This window comes from Takifugu flavidus, chromosome 4 (genome assembly GCF_003711565.1).
Source record: "Takifugu flavidus isolate HTHZ2018 chromosome 4, ASM371156v2, whole genome shotgun sequence".
Taxonomy (NCBI): Eukaryota; Metazoa; Chordata; class Actinopteri; order Tetraodontiformes; family Tetraodontidae; genus Takifugu; species Takifugu flavidus.
This window is the reverse complement of record NC_079523.1, coordinates 12,162,676-12,180,219: the sequence shown is the minus strand read 5'-3', so window position 1 is coordinate 12,180,219 and position 17,544 is coordinate 12,162,676. Positions and strand designations below refer to the sequence as shown.

The 17,544-nt window shown below is 42.9% G+C and overlaps 1 protein-coding gene across 3 annotated transcripts in view; it reads right to left on the bottom strand.

The window, feature by feature from the left end:
* Positions 1 to 17,544, bottom strand: part of slc12a5a (solute carrier family 12 member 5a) — a 103,453-nt gene that overhangs the window by 57,757 nt on the left and 28,152 nt on the right. The window contains exon 1 of one of the 3 annotated variants that reach the window (XM_057030489.1): positions 10,116 to 10,462. The exons of the other annotated variants lie outside the window; for them this stretch is intronic. Coding sequence (XP_056886469.1) covers positions 10,116 to 10,170 — 55 coding nt within the window. The 5' untranslated portion in view covers positions 10,171 to 10,462. Of the gene's footprint in view, positions 1 to 10,115; positions 10,463 to 17,544 lie in introns of those variants that run through there. 3 annotated transcript variants of the gene reach the window in all.

Sequence of the window (17,544 nt, the reverse complement as noted above, 5' to 3'; positions counted from 1 at the left end):
GCTGCAGAGTAGGAAGATGAGGATGGAATGGGATTAGAATGTGTTGGGTTTAATAATCTAGGCGTCCGAGATGATGGTGACAGGGCTGCGAAGAGGAAGACGATAGCTAGCAAGCGTGGAGGGATCAGCGGCATGTGAGAAGAGGTCCAGGGATTACTGAATGGAGGTCACGGACAGCCCCGCTACTCAAGGCGTACATGCAAAAGCCCAATTCTACATGATGCATGGGGAGCATGAAGCAAATGGAGATCTCAGGGCAAAAACTTGAAATGACATCTCTTGAAAAAAAAATAAAACAAACGCCTGTGGTGATGGCTTTCAGACTTAAGCATTTATAGAATATATGAAAAACCTTATCTGATGCATCATGAATTATAAGATAAAGTGGGGAAACATAGAGGCTTTTATTTTAAGAGAATGGGGGCTTTTAGTTCCCTTAGCAGACATCCAAAGATGCATTATTGAGTAATAAAAACCATGAAGACCATAAGATCAGAATAGATGTGTTTATTGGAAAGTGCAATAATAGAGCATGCTGGTTCCATTATGAGACTGGTAAGGAAAATATAATTAGTTTAAAACATTGCAGAACCCCTTCAATTGGTTTGTTTAGTACTGATCGCATCTTCCAGGATTCTATATTCTAACTTCTTTTAATTAAAAGTCTAATATGACACTCATTATAATAACTATTATAAAATGATAATAAATCCTAATGATAGTACCTCAACCGTGACTGGGTGCAGTTTTTCAAAGCTTTTATGCCTGACGTTTGGTTGGTATGGCTTTTCAGCTGACCATTGACAAATGACGACCTTGAACAGCTGTTTTACAAATATGCTAGAAAAAAGGAACTTAATGCGCAGAGTTAAGAACTGCTTAATCCTCTATATAGTTCCACCAAGGTTAGTAACCCCTTTTATGTTATAGGCTTATAGCCGATTTGATTATACGAATGGCTTGTTTTAGTTTAAGCAGAACAATAAAAAAAATCACAAATGCGACAGTTAATAGTGAAATTTCACCTCGTCACATGTCCCAGAAATTAATGAGACTTCTGTAGTATGCTAATCCACAGAGAGCCAATGTCCTCACATCCAGCTCGCTCAACATAAAACATCAAACGCACAAAGAGTGCCTTGAGAAATCCTCCGTATTTACGCTGTGGCTCACCAATCCCAGAGCTTTCCAGCTAAGTTGCTCCATTTCCTGTGGGACAATAGTTAAATGGGTTCCTATTGAGGACAGAGATTGGACAAGGGGTTAAGTGGCATGGCTCTCTGCAACGTGTGAGGGAGCCCGATCGACGGATGTTTATTTGGCATTTGCTAAGGATGCTCTCCCTCTGGGATGCGGTGAGGAGGGAAGAACTATCCATACATGGCTATCAGGCCCCAGACACTAGCCTAGCTGAGAGCTTGGCAGACTTGTCAAGTAAGCTGTCATCAGAGGAAAAGAAAGGGATGGACAGACAGTGAAAGAGACACAGTGAGAAGAGAAGGATGCAGCGCTGTGAGCTAAGCGGCTCGCCTAGCCAAAGGCAACACAATCCCTGGGGGAACGGCTCATGAAATTCATACCTAGTGACATAAATATTTGATTCCAAGAATGAACTCAATATCAATATGTCCACTTAGCTGGGATATGGCCAAGTTAGTGTAGCACGGCACGGCTGCAGCTGGCTGGGTTAAGACGCCTTAGATTGCTTTCAGTGATGCTCAGAGAGATGAAATTATGTGAAACGTTTTGAGACCCACTTGAATAATGGAAGCAAGTGGTTATTAATAGGGTCATTTAAAAATAAATCCATAAATAGCCTTTTGAACCACTTATGAAGGCACATTCATGCTATGGCTAAAATGGTGAACAAAAAACAATAATTGGTGAGGCTAACGTGCACATTAATGCGTGTTACTGAAGGCTGTCTGTTCAGTTTTATCTCAAACCAATACAATACCATGCACATTACAGCTGTAAATAGCGTTAAAAATATGGTTTATTTGGGTTAGTAGACTTATGCTGTGTGTATGTTATAGAATTATCCGTTTACATTCTGGAAAAGGGAGAATTAAGTGGCTTCTTTTTGCAATGAGTATTTTCTCCAACAGCCCCACTGATAGCTCTGCTATTGGAAATGTTTAAATTACAGTGTTGTTCACTGTCCGTGCCATAATAGCACTAATCCAGTAATGTCCTAGCACGTTTATCTGACTTCCAGCCGAGTGTAAAGCAGAGCCATGTTAAAGGGAAGCAAATGGAAAAACACTGTAAACAGGAAGAAATGTAGGAGTCTCACACCTGTTCATCCCATTTATAACTGGGATGAACAGGTGTGAGACTCCTACATTTCTTATATAACTGAAAACAAGAACCAGAATTTAAAAATAAAATTAATGAAGTATAAAATGGATCAGCATCCGGAGCCCCCTGCTGTTTCCTGTGCTCTAAGCCTAAAACAGTAATTTTGTTATGTTCCCCCCAAAACTCACATCCTTCATATCCTCTAATGACTCTCTGCATATCCTAATGGTCAGGAACTAATCTCCAAAGGCAGAAAAAGCTCAGACTTTTATCACAATTAGAAGACATTTCATCATTACAGCCCAAATGAAAAAGAGGGCCCATTATGGTCAATAAGGAGATTTTTAATTGGCCTTTAAAGCAGTGGCATCTGGACGTGTTATGGCGATGACCGACGGGGACTGCTTCAAAATCAATTTTCATCCCTGGAAATAACCCCAATCATTTTGAGTTTCTGCCACGAACAGACAGTCAGCTATTTATCTGAAGTCCACGCAGGAGCAAAATTAAAGACATTTTAAATAAAAAAGATTGAACAGTGCTGTCAAATATTGTTCAATAATGTCAGTTTTGAATTAAAATAGAATTATATATAACAATATGTATACCCACGTAAATTATTCATTACAAAACTAAACAGGCCTTTTACAAATATATTGATTATCAATCAACGGAGCCAAATCTCAACATTTCTGTTCACTTAACTGTGATTGTTGGTTCTTTAAACTTCTTTGTTCTCTGCTCTGACACGTATGCGGTGTTTCACCCTATAGCCATAAAACAGCACAATGGCTGGAGGTAGAAACAGATGAGTTTTGGTCCTTGAATAATATTTACATGGTTCCCTGTGACAGTGTGACCTTGCATTTTTGCATTTTATAAATAGCCAAACCAAGACAATAAATTCACAAGCGTGAGCTTTTTGGCTATGATTAAGTCAGGAAAACAAGAGGAGGTGGTTTTAATGGGAGGGGACTAGTTTCTATTCTATGTGTTCCTGTCCTGCAGGACGGGCTTAAAGTCCTGGCTATGAAACGGACTGTGAGGGTTCCGCAGCTCCCTCACCCACGTCCCTCCTGTGTCCAATTACAAGACTGTGTGTTTGATATCCGCCCAATTTTGCCAAGAACTGAATCCTCCATTGCTGGCCGCTCAGGTACCCATCAGTCCCACTCCCGCCACCACTTAGGATTCCTTTCAGTGTAAAGACACAATGCCATGGTGAAACTTTCTATCCTCTCACACACACATACACACATGAATGTAAGCACCTACGTGCACATCCTCTGGGGTCTATGGGAGTTCCAGGATGCCTTGCCCCTTTATTCTATCAGTGATGTCCAATAATGAGAATCTCCTCTGCTGCTATTGGGTCATTTCCATCCCACATGTTTAACTATTGAAAATTAGCACACACATAAATTAAAAGATGTAACACGTACACGTTTGAGAGCCGCAGCACTCACATGCTAAGCGCACATGTGAGGAACGCTGCTGACTGTAACTACTCTAAAGATGAAAGGCTTCTCTTTTTTTCCTTTTTTCAGATGGGTGATGGTTACCGGGGCAATTAAATATGGAGCTGAGAGGATTGTTCCTTCCTTTCTTGCTCACAGAGAGCGCCGTGATGCAGAGCCGACATGTGAGCCTGAACGGAGAAACGTGACTGTGCTCCGTGCAGCGTGAGCTGCGAACGCTGCACCCTGCAGCCAAATCCCCCAACTCACAGGTGAATACCGTGCATTCCGTCATAAAGCGAGTCTTCCACAGCCGCAATTTCCTGCTGGAAGCGACTGAACAGCAGGAGGGCAGCGGTGTGGGGGGAAGGGGGGGTTGGTTTTTAATCTCGGCGTAAAGGGTTCATGAGTAGCAAACATACGGCTCATTTCCAGTAGCCCAGACTGTAACCATGGAAATCTACAGTACATACTTGGTTATTTCTCTGTCTTGAGCCAAGGAAAACAGCTTAAAAGCCAGTCTGTGGCTCGCACAACAAACAGCCACAAACAAGAGAATATCAGAAGATGTCCCTTGATGTGCAATAAAAGCAGGGGCAGGAGTCGCCATGATTAGTTTTTGCGGCGGGTCTTCGCGACACAACCTGCCAAATCACGTCTAAATGACAGCACATTGATTTGGTTTGTATTACAGCTCTGTCTGCTGGCACCGCTTGGTTCAGAGTAAAGTCAACCAGGCTGGAAATGGAGAGACTCTACAGAGGACTTAGGGACAGTCAATAAGAAACCAGAGGAACGCGGATGGGCGTTTGAACTAAAAGTGTCCGCTTCACCTGAATGACTGACTTTATCACTTTACCAGCCAAGCACGTTGCTTCCTTGATAACCACATATTTCTTCCTCTTCTTCTATTCAAGCTCCACGTTTAGGCCCCTTTTGGTCCTATAATAAAACTGAAAGACCAGCAGAATTCCTCTTGAAAAAATTGCTACTTTTCCGGATATAATCAAATACCGTATTCACTGGCCCCGGAGCCTCTCGGTTCTTGTTTGCCGATAAACTGGCCTGCTGCTAATGAGATCTGAATCAAACACCTTTCGCCGCCACTTTGACTTTGATATCTCATTACCTGCGCGTTGCTCTCACTTGGGCAACATCAAACAACGTGCCGATCACAGCATTTGTCCTGCACAAAAGGGGCATTAAAGTCTCTGTAACTGTATATCGCATCTTTGATTATATTTTCATCTTCCATACGTCCAGTAGTTGTGCCACTTTACAGTTTTCTCTCGAAAAAAGGACTATTGTGTCCATTCACTCACAGTTATCGACTAGTGAAGAGCTACGATGAGTCATCCACAACTATTAATGCATTCTAAATAAAATCGATGGTGAAAAAGAAACCGACTATGGTACCTGTGTTTTGCCTGCCCGGTCTTCTTTTGGGATGATTCATCTCTTTGCTGCACTTGCAGTGACCTCCTCATCCCCTCCACAAACCCTGCAGTCCATATTATCTCGATGAAGCCATCCCTCTATTTGCAAAACACAGACCAACTGTATTTTTTTTCATTTCCAACACAATGATGGCTTCAAGGTCCAACGGAGACTGAAACTCGCATGTTTAATGATTATTTATTCATGTACCTGCTTGTGTGTATGCCCCCACCACCAACCTCCTTTTTAATATTTTCTTATCCGTATGACTCAACAGATTCCGCCACCTCTGCTAATCACACTCCTGCTTATTATTTTACAAGCCTGTGAATGAATGCCCATCTATTATATGTGGACACCCACCAACAATGTGACCGTATCTCAATTAGTGAGGAAGCTGATTGGTTTGGATTACAAAAAAATGTGCCACATTATATAAGCTTCAATACTCCACATCATCATTGTGTTCAATTAAACCCTGCATAATTATGGTCTATACTATATTTGGATTTCGTAGTAAGGCAGGTAGACAGATCATGAAAAGAGCATTGATTCATAATCAGGCGCTACTCCGAGGAGAGCATTACTGGCACATAGCGTAAGAAGCTTTTGAAACAGCAAAAAGGCCTCGCAAAAAAAAGCCCAACACGCCATTTTTTTTAAGATTCAGAGGTTGTACTTGCAAAGGACAACTGTCTGTCAAACAAACAATGTAACATATGGCATTGGCCTTTTAGAGCAATAAAATTTGTTGACGCGGTATTAAAGTAGCGAGCCTAAAGGCGTCCATACTGCAGGCTACAACAGGCCTGTGTGCCTGTCTACTCATGCAGAGGTGAATACTTAAGCGCATCATTTGTGTGCAGCTACGGAGATACCTTTCCAAGTAACAAGTGGCCTTGGCTGCGTATTAGCCAGCGATTTCTCTCACTGATGGCGCGTTGGCGCTCCCTTTCTCCCTGTTCAGAGCGGGTAGACAGAGAATAATGGCGTTGAGCGTGCACAACGACTGCTTCCCTAGGAGAGTACCCCGGGGAGTGTTTTGCAGAATTATCCAGTCAGCCATGACTAAAATATCATTACAACACTATTCAGAGTTCTGAACAAGAGTACAGACTGCAACCATGCTGATCAAATTGATGCATATATTTATGGAAATAATTATTTTATATTATGTAATCATCATATGTAATTTATTGGTCAATTCGTGCATCTTATCAGTCAGTTGCGTGAGGTACTTGCTGCTGAATACACTGGCACTGAGCTGTGATATAATGAATGCACACATTACTAGCAAAACAGAGGATTCATTTGGACCTTCAGGCATAAAGGAGAAAAAAAAATGACCGAAAGGAGCTGATTAATTTTCTGTCAACTACCTGATTAATTGATTGCCCAGCCCTGGGTGGAGCAACTGCAATGGATTAATTTAACACCCTGTAAAGTCAATTCATCTTTACGACTTACATTTGACAGATATGTTGCGCTACATAGACACCTGTGATGTTGTAATATCAAATCTCACACTAGTTCTTCATAAAATAAATCAATAATTCCATGTGCCGATGGTGACGTGCATTACAGCTTTAGCTGCAGAAGCAGTTCCATTTTAAATAGATTTTTAATGCATACATTCTTCATGAATATTCTCCCCATAAGCAAGGCTTAAATACTATACTGTATGTGCCATTTCTGTGAACAGCATCTATTCAATACATTTGTGAAACTGACCACAAGATCAGTTAGGGTTGAGAGAATCAGTTGGAAGGCTTCATGCATTTCTTTCTAAAACAGTTTATTCAGGGACTGATTTGGCATTTAGGGCCAGATTTTGTCTTTCCCAAAGTCTTTCTCAGAATTCCAGCCCTGCATACATTGTTAGCATCCTGGGCTAACAGCTGGGTGTTTAATTGGTGGCCTGGTGCCAAGCAAAGAACAAAATCTGAGATCCACGGCAGGATGACTTGCTTGGATAAAATCCTCTGACGTAGAATCTATGTAGCCATAACCTTTAGCTGCTGTTACGCTGAAGCCAGCGTTGGAATCTTTTGAATCACCCACATCCCTTTAACACCATTACAATTTGCATTTGTTCCACCTTCCACCGTGACACTTAACTTTCCATTTTCTGGGACTAATAGAATGGATCTTATATAAGAGGCAATAGCGTTGGTTGTGTTTTGTCGTTTTCTCCAGAGTGTGATCTTTTAAAGGTGAGCTGTCCAATGAGCCAAAAAGTGCCGAGGCAAAAGCATTCGAAATATTCAATTATGCAAACATGGGGGGGAGGGGAAAAAAACACCACCCACTCTTAAATGGCAGCACCATAAACTGAGCAGACACATTAACTGGCAAGTTAACACGGAAAATGTGCAGACTCCGACAAACATTTAGAGAAGCAGCATGAAATTACTTCTACTTCCTAACAAGGAGCCGGGCCTAATGAGCGCTGACGAGTGACGACTCCCCTCAAGCGGACACGGTAAACAAAAGAGTCCAACCGTCCATAAAAAAAAAGTTTCTGCCATAATTTTCAGCATTAAATCACGACAAGGCGTAATATCATTAATTCAGCGGTATATTTGTTACACAAGTAGCAGAAATTGGTCAACATGTATAGCACGTACTGTCTTATCTTTTATTTCATAATTTTAAAAACCTACCTTGCTCTGTCTGCAGCTGGAGCTTACCTGCTCTGTTTGTACCAAATTATGCTGCACAAAGGTCACACCGACATGCCTGAGAAACACAGCGTTAATCCGCACACACGCTTGTGTTTATGGGATCCCTGAGGACTTTTGAGGCTATAGCCTCACCCTATAATTTGGACAAGCTGTCATTGGCAGGCAGCAGAAAGATGGCAGAAATTCCTCCTGGATTCTCCTTTTTTCTGTACAAAGCGGAACTTTTTTTTAAATTTCCATAATATTGGCATTTGCATGTTGATTAAAAATGAAGATGGAGGAAAAGAAGCCACTAAGCACACAAAATGCACACTGATGCTTCACATAACACACTGCATCCTCCCAGGCTGTAACCCAGCCGTGTAATGAAGGCTATAAATCAGCACCGCGGACAGCGCCATAAAGAGAAATCAGGCAAAACTGTGGAGGAAGCTGCTTTTCAGGACCAGGAGAGAGCGGACAGTGACAATACCTAACATATTCTTACTGTAAAAAAGAAGAACATGGAACAGAAAATTCCACATTTGGAGCTGGCCCTCACTGTACTGGTGACTAAACACAGTTGTCCAGGTTGCTAAACAACTACACAGAGCTGTGAATCACGGTGTAAAAAAAAGATGAGATTGTAGCAAAAGAAAGAAAGACAGGATGAAAGACTTCTGTTAAATGTGCTGGGGGGAAATGGATCCCAGGTCCGAATGTGGTTCTGTGGTATATCTCCTGATAAAATAGATAAAAAGACCAGCTTTATAGCTGAACCAGTTTGACATCTATATACAGCATCAGACATGATAAGCACACACACACAAACACACACACACACACTAGCACACATGCGTGCCAAGTGTGGAACCCGCTGCTCCCAGCATGCATGGAAGTCTATGTCAAAACAGATGGTAGATTCCAAAGTGCTAAAAGGGAAGAGTGACAGCAGCACTTTTGCATTGTGTCAGCTGACGACTTTTGCATGTGATGATTTGTGGTTTCGATGTCGCTCTTGCTAACCCGCCCTTGATTTGATGGTCCCAATTCATTACACTTCTCAACAGGGTCAATCACTTACAATAGATCCTAATATACTTTTGTAATCTCACTGCTGCAAAAAAAAAAAATGTGATGCCCGCATTAAGTTAAATATTCATGTTCCCAGCGCCGGTCTATTTTTATCATTATAAACCCTCACAGGTACGAGAGCCAGCATAGTGACTCCTCTCGCGGCCAGAGCCCGTCTCTCCGGCGGATCCCTGAGTATCTGGGACATGCAGAATGTGAGACATACAAAACAGCAAGCAAGCGAAGCAAATAAATAAATAAATAAATAAATGCAGAAACCAGGATTGGAGAGGCAGAGAGAGAGAGGGAGGGAAGGAAGGAGGTAAGGAGATAAAATCAACAAAGGGACTCTTCTGCTTTCCCCCCAGATTTTCCACAAGCAGCTGCAGAATTAAGTTCAGCCAGTGCAGGAAAATGAAAAAAGCAAAGTTTGCTTTAAAAAAAAAAAAAATTCAATGCATTCATAACTTAATGTTGTTTGCACTCGAATAAACAAGCTTGTTTCACATTGTGTGATTCAGAGATCCAACCAGCAACCTACAGGTTCCCTCCAGGGACCCTGCGGAGACCGAAGACTTGGCTGAGCCACCGGGATTGGACGGAGGGCTGATTTTGACAGCTGGGGGTGATAGGATTAGCAGAAATGGATGGTGGCTTGGGTTCTGTAAGCATGTGTGTGTGTGTGTGTGTGTGTGTGTGTGTGTGTGGTGTGTGTATACACATGACCATACTGGTTCGTGCCATATGTGGTGGGAGCATTTACGTTGAAGGAGCCCTGGCAGAACTATTTAAAATGAAAAAAATAACCATCCGTGTTGAGTTTGCCCTATATTAGATTTCTGTATGTGAATGGGAGCTGGACGAGGCTGCGATGCCCTTACGCTTGTCCATCCGTCGTACAGACAGAGATCATTACTATTCTTGTCACAACAGCCTTGCAGTAAGAGCAGCAGCAGTGGAGGGAAGCAAGCCGACCAACCTACAATGCCGTAACACACACACACGCACACACGCGCATCTCTTCTGACGGCCCCTGTAATTACGTCGAGCGACTTCCTGCACTGCATATATTTACTTCACTTGGTTTGGAGTTGAGTGGGCAGATGTGCAGCATCTGTGCACTTCTATGTCCGAATGCGAGCGTATCGGTGTGTGCGACTGCTCGACACATCCCATCACTCACCCTGGCTTTGCGCTCCGCCGTCCCCCTCCTCCGTGTCGGTCAGGTTGTTAAGCATCCCGGCTCCTCGCTGGCACTCGTCTTCTGCTGAGGAGCGAAGTCACCGGTCGAGCTGTCAGCGGCGGCTCTCCCTGCGTTCCACCCACAGTGTGGTACAGCCTCAGAAACGGCGGGAAAGCGGAGTAAGGGAATACGCCAGCCGGACTCCTCCTTTGCTCTCCGCTGCCCGTAGGATGCGCGAAGAGAGGCGGCAGTAGAGAGAGCGAGAGAGAGAGGGATTTTTTTTCCCTGTGTGGATCCTCCTCTTGACGTCTCCTCTCCACTGGCTTGTAAGCGTGACTCTCTCACTCTTCCCCGTCTCTCTTTCTCTCCTGCACACTAACCAGGAGGTGGAGGAGGAGGAGGAGGGAAGCTGCAGGAGTTTGGTAGATGATGATGGAACAGCTCAAAGCTGCACACTTGCTCTCTCTACATATCGCTCACTCCTGTATTTCATCTCTCCCACTCACAGATGCAAAAAAAACCCAAACACCAACCCCCCCCAGAAAAAAACAGTCATTCTGTCCTACTTTGATAAGGTTGCTCAATCACACTCCACATTCATGCAGGGTGTTCTTCGCAGTCTACACCTTCCCTACTCTTTTTGTGGTTGCCAAGCAGGGTGACCGGAGGAGAGGAGCCGATGCTAATAGAAGAGAGAGCAGGTGGCAGCCTCTCTCCTCTGATGTTTGCGGTCCACAGAGGTGGATTAGCAGCTGATTTCCTTCCTTCTGGCTTTGTCATAAGCGGCAACATTCTAGTTGCATTCATATCTGATCCAAAACGGAGCCTCCGTGTCATCAAAGGAGCCTATCAATGTCACCTGCATGCATGCATTAACATCAGCACACATTGCATCAGCAGAGTGCTTTCTCTACAGATCAGATTAAAAAAACACTGCAAGCTGAGAGGACTCTGTTTGCCGCCGCCACGACACGGAAGCCTCACTGTCAATTAGGCTCATCTCATTCTGATCCATGCAGATTCATTTTGATCTGGTACATGGAGTGCCGTGCGCAAAAAAGAAACCCATGTAGCGCAGAGAGAGAGTGTGTGTTGTTGCGATGCCACCGGAGAGATATGGGAGCAATTAATCTCGGTTTTAGTCACACATGCATTGACGCGTCGAATAGATTTCTGCAGAAAGAGAAAGGACGGAAAAAAAGAAATTTGCACTTTCAGCTCCAGCAAATAGATTTATTAGGAGCACCTCAAACATAACTTCTTGTGTCAGGGAGCAATTACCTGGGATGAACAAACACACCGAACCCTGGCGATACCTTCGATGACCTGTGCCTATGTATTTCCTAATTATTTAATTTGCAGTTACATCACAGCGGCAGTGAGAATTAAGTTCCTATACCTGTGACTGGAGAAGTGTTTGTATTTACACAAACACAGAGGCTCACTCACCCGTCAGTTTATAAAGTTGAAGAAGGCAATGGTTAAATGTACCACGGCATGACCGTTTCCATGGGAATACTTCTCCCTCATTGCGCGATTAAGAGATAAATAAGCTGCCGTGAGTAAACCAAACGTGCAGCTTGCTGCAGAGTCGGCGCTCTGAGGGATGCGTTTGGGCTATTTTTGTGAAACCCACTGAACTCTGAGGGCGAGTTCCTCCTTTTTTTGAGATGGCGAACATCACATGGACACAGGCCAGACCTGCGTTACCAGACATGTGTTATCAGGCACCTGCCACAGCTGGCTCAGTGTCATTTCACGGCTGCAGTCAGTGGGATGGATGGAAGAGTGGTGAATGGTTAACTTTTGCGCAGCTGCAGAGGTTCAGCTAAGCTACGCTGCAGTTTTACATCTGCTCTGGTTGACATATTGGATGTTCCTGTGGGTCAGTTAGACTTTCTGTCTGTATCAATCTGCCAACAAGAAGTTTGTGCATTGAGAACAAAGAAACGAATGGTAGCCTTTTGGTGTTAAAAGCCTCAAAAGATCCTAGTTGGATATCTATAAATCATCATCCGATTACTCCAGTTAATGGAGTCATGGCAAATATCAAAGTGTCATAGTCGGCCGGTGCACATGCACTCACGTGTGGCACGTTCAACTGATATTCTGAAACGCGAACCTACCGCACCTTTGAAATCAGGCAGTGAACTGTATTAAAGCTCACTGGCACCTAAAGTGCTGCTGTGATGCTCCAGCGTTACTGCATGGCTCAAATGGAGCATTTAAATCAACGCTGTGAGGTCATCGGCTGGCCACGTTTAAAGGTCGCCCACGACGAACTCTAAACTCATGCAAATCTCCCACTGAGGGTATCTTGCACCATTATTATATAATTTAATACATTTAATCTGACCAAACACACAACATATAGATGCGTTTCCATTTTCAACGGTGGAATCAGTTAGAAAAATACATAAAAGGCGACATCACACAAGAGAAATCATTTATGGCTTTCACTGAGTTGCACTTTTCCATCCGGCCTAAAGATTGAAGAATCTTCAAGAGCGCAATCTTCCCCTCGTTACTGTGCTGGCGGCAGCTGAGAGCGGGAGGTAGCAAGGGTTTTGATTTATTCAAAGACTGAAACCCGCCTTTGCAACTTTGCACCAGGATAATACAACTGATGCATGCTGGGATGTGCCATCAGCTGTGCATTGTCCCTTTATTAATTCATAGCTTTGCTGGATCATGCATAGGCTGCTGCTCTGAGGAGATTTTGTCTGGTCAGAGGCAAAAGTGCATTATGTCACCAACTCTGATTCCCTTTCAGTGGACCCACATCATCGGTGCCCAGCACCTGTAATCCATCGCTCATGCTGGCCTCGCCCCTGCTGATTCTAATCCCGTGTGAATAGCATAGGAGCTTTTTCACAGGCCACTTTCATCTCATATATATAATTGAAAGCAATAAAAGGATAGTTGGGAAAAATGAATTCTCTTGTTAAGGCTTATTTCATAGCTCACAGTTTCGAGAGAATTTAACAGTAGTAACAATTGAGCTACCAAAAAAGGATACTATGTAAGAAGGACACGTACAATGAATTAATTCTTCTTCTGCTCACAGGTTAATACTCATTGGACTTACTTCTAATTTCTTATGACCTTTTGCCCTCGTGTCAAGGATAGGGCTCAATCATGCTGTGTGACCTGGCCGCTGATTTTACAATTTAAAAATCATTCCCTTAGCTTATGGCTTTACTTCAGCACTTATTTTTGACTGAAAGGAGAGCGTGGACATGCGAGCGCCCTGTGCACCTTAACCAATATCTAATGCAAGTACATTTCAAAGTGCAGCTCATTTATTTTATTCCCTCAAATTAGCACTCTGAAGAGTTTGTTTAGGAGTGCTCATTTCTAGATGCAATAAAACTGACTGCAGCTGCTTTGACATGAATAATGCATTCAATCTCCCAGCCAGTTTGGGAAATAAAATATGCAAACATTAAAATGACTTCCACATAATATGATGCTGATGTGCACGCCGTGTGAAAGCAGAGTCACACTGAAACAATTTGCGAATGTAGTGTGTGAGGAACAACGCTCAAGCACTTCTGTTGATGAGTTCAGCTCCACTAGATTTCCCATGTGTCTTATTTTCTCTCTCTACTGTAAATCTGATTAGAACAGCCTGATATCATCCTACAGCAACCCCGAGGACAAATGCAAACATGCCCATATGGACACACAGGCAGCTATGTTCTGGGTTTCTATGTTTGGAATGGGTCGGAGCAAAATTAAGGGTTAAGGGTTTCAGTTTCTGGGTAGCATACAGGAGACAACGGACCAAAATGAATGAGTCTAAGCTGGTCTTGTCTCCTGCTGTTCTCCAGTTTACCCGATGCTGCCAAAGTAGATAACAAGTTGACGCCCACTGTGTTAATTCTCTTTCGTGAAGACGCCCACTTTGTATCGAAATGAGCCCTTCAAAACAAAATCCCACTGGGAGCCCTGGCGAAAAAAGGCTGGCTTTACGGCAAGAATCAGGCAGAAGAAACATTTAAAAGGCTTTGTTATTGACGGCTTGGCCCCAACACCTCTGACTGAGACCTCAGCCGGGAGACAAGCGTCTGATAATGTGAGGGAGATACTCAACAAGAAGCGCTGATGTCCCATCACGGCAGAGCCAAGCTTTTGTTTGCTCTGATCAGGTTTATTTGCCAGCTCATTGTCTGTCTTATAGATTAATCAGCTCAGGAGGCAGATCACTGCCATTCTCACTGCAGGTTAGGAGTGTCACTTGGATCATTATGCATAATGTCAAATAGTATATTATTCTGTGTATGTGTTTGTGTGCGTGTGTGTGTGTGTGTTTACTTGCCCAACCCAACTGTCGCTAGTTTGTTTTCTTGTTGTAAAGCCCAATAAGAGAAGGAAACCATTTTCATTGTTCACATTACACCTCTTACCCAACATTAACAGTCTGCAGTGTTTCTAAAAATACCCTTGCTCTGTAGACACAAAGGAGGCGTCACTTTTTACACAACATTTCCCAGCCAGCGCTTTATATCCAAACGATTTCCTTCTTCCCTCTAAAAGGCTTTTCTATTGGTCAGTAGATATAAACTTACTTTACGGCTACAAGTCTGATGTCCGTTTTAACGCCATCTCTGCAGAGCTGTGGGCAGCCAAGTGGTGTCCAGGGACCACATCCTGTGACCTCACCTACCGCATTCTGACCGTTCATCCAACATTCATACACAAGGATTGTCAGAACAATGTCAGTCATGTCTAGAAAAAGCGCACTGAATGTTACCGAAACTTGTGACTAAAACATTTATCTAAAAACAGAACTCAAATGTGTGCGCATACGTGTACTTACACACATCCTAACCACGGTAAAGGACAGATTGAGTGGGTTTTAATGTTAGGGTTAGACAGGTTAAAAAATGACTCAGGTTAGGTAGAAAGTAGAAGTCAGTTTTGTCAAACTGGAAAAAACATCACTAAACAGAGGAGGAGGCTTAAGACAGCAGCTGTTGGCCACTTACAATGCTATCCTCTGGTCCCTCCCCCAGAAAGTTACTGCTGTTCACACCCAACATCACAGGATGAACAGATGCTCCACCCCTATTATAATTCAAATTCCAACCAACGACTACTAAAGACAGCATTCAGTAATCCATCACGGTAAAGAGAACTCTGGGATTTCCACCAGTTCATTTAGAACTGAAGAGGGGAAGAAGATATTGTCGGAAAAACTAACAAAAGTCCAGCGGAGTGTTCTGACCTTAATTTCTGACCTTAATTCAAGAATTAAGGTCAGAAATTTGGATATGATGGATAAAGTTAAAGTAAGGGGTTAGAGAAGGCATTCTATCTATGAAAATCCTTATAAACTTTGCAAGCATGTGTGTCTGAGGGGAGAGTCTGACATCCTCTTGCAGTAAAAAGGTGAAGCTGACAGAACTATTGACCTGTGACTGCAGGCAGCCCACACATACAGATGTGTGGAAAAGCTTCGGTGTGATGCGCAAAAAGAAAAAAAAAACAGCCCAACAATGGCTGACAGACTGAGCAAGGAGATATTTTTCCAACCTTCATACAACAACATACATGTGTGCACATTTGTCTGGTGCGTGTAAACCCATCTATCCAGGCCCCTCATCCATTACATCCGCTATCATTCCGATTCCCTTATTAATAGACTACCTTCTAGTTGTGCTAATATAGGTCGACCTTGCCAGAAACATGAACACCTGACAGGTTTCTGTCACCCTGCTGGGTCATGGCTGCCCCCTTCTCCTCCTCCTCGTATTTCTCCTTTCTTCCTAGGCCAGTAATGATGTCATTAGCACAATTTCTTGCTCTGTTTTTTTCTGCTTCTCTCCCCACCATCCCTTTTTGCTTCCATCTACAGGTATTGCGGACTTCCTACCTGTGCTCCAGCCTGGCAACCTCTGACACCCACTCAGCTCCGACACTGATAGCTTGTTGTAGTTAATGGCATGATTTATGACTATTCTCTTCTATCTGTCTCTCATCTATCCTGTAAATCTGTCCTGCCCAGCTGGCCATCAGTGGCTGGGTCCACTCATATGAGCTTGGTCCTGCTAAAGGTTTCTTCCTGTTAAAGGGGAGTTTTTCCTTGACACTGTTGCTTGTTGGGGGTCAGGTCCTTGGATTTTGTAAAGACTTTGTAGAGACAATTTTGATAGTAACAGACACCATATAAATGAAGATGAATTTACCCTGTTTCCTCCATTAAAAACCTAAATAACAAAAAGGAAGGATAATGACTTCCTCCAAATGAAAGCGATGGGGCAAGAGAGAAATTAAAAGGAGCAGAAGAAGGGGAATGTGGAACATCCGCCTGAATGAGAACAGAAACCACAAAGGGCTAATTCTGATGTGCTCATCTTCACATCTTCAGGGGTTTTCTCAAAGAATCCAAAGCCCAAATAGATGACCCATCTGTTTTTACAGGGGCACTTTGCATCTCCCCCCCAAAAAAAACAGGGATGCAGAGGGCCCCAGAGTGGCAGCTCACATATGTGGCAATGGCTGCAAGACCCCTCGCTGCATGTGCATGAGCAGGGTATAATAACTGCTTGATTATATATTCTGTTCATTCTGCAGAGGTCACGCTGTCACCGTTTGCAGCTGTCCACCTCTAAACTGGAAACATATAATAAATTCAGCAGGGATGAGGTTTTCAAGAGTAACAATAAATGCAATCAAGCACCCATTCACTGCACAATTATAATTAAAAACTGATTAATGTGCAGAATATAAACAACAAAGTGGCCTGGCATGGGTTATTGTGGTTTTCTCTTGTATCACTGGAGGGTGGGTCTAATCACTATATCTATGTTTTTGGTTTTTTTTATTTTTGGTTATTTCTACATGATTTGGGCCACCTTTAAAATGAACTGCCATTTGTAAGTCTCAGTTTTTTCCCCTTTTAAATCTGCTTAATCTGTCTGCATTTCCTCTCTTCATTCACTCAATGAATTTAAAGGATTTATTTCAAGACTCTCTTACTCTTGCACAAGTCACCTGTCGAACACTGCAAGTATTAGATAAAACATTTTTAAATTGAGGAGTCTGAGCTTCAAATTATTTTATTCAGTGTGGTCTTGTGCTTTGTTTTTGTATACTCTCTATATTCCTATATATCGGTATCTGGGCAATTAAGATTATTGCTCTTTATTTCATTTATGGTTTTTAGGGAGAAAAATTGTTCACTTCCGTAGAGGCTGAATGCCAATATGCTAAGTTAGCTGATTGATTAGTTTAAATATGAGACTCTCCTGAGTAGATTGGGAACTATTCTGCGACAGGATAGGATTCACAGCACTACAAACAGTTATTTATTTCTTCTTCTCCCACAGTTTGAATTAAGTTAAACATCATTCATAATCATTAAAACTTTTAGTCTTGTTTTGTGAGCATTAACAGAGGTGACCAAGATTAAATGGATTCGTGG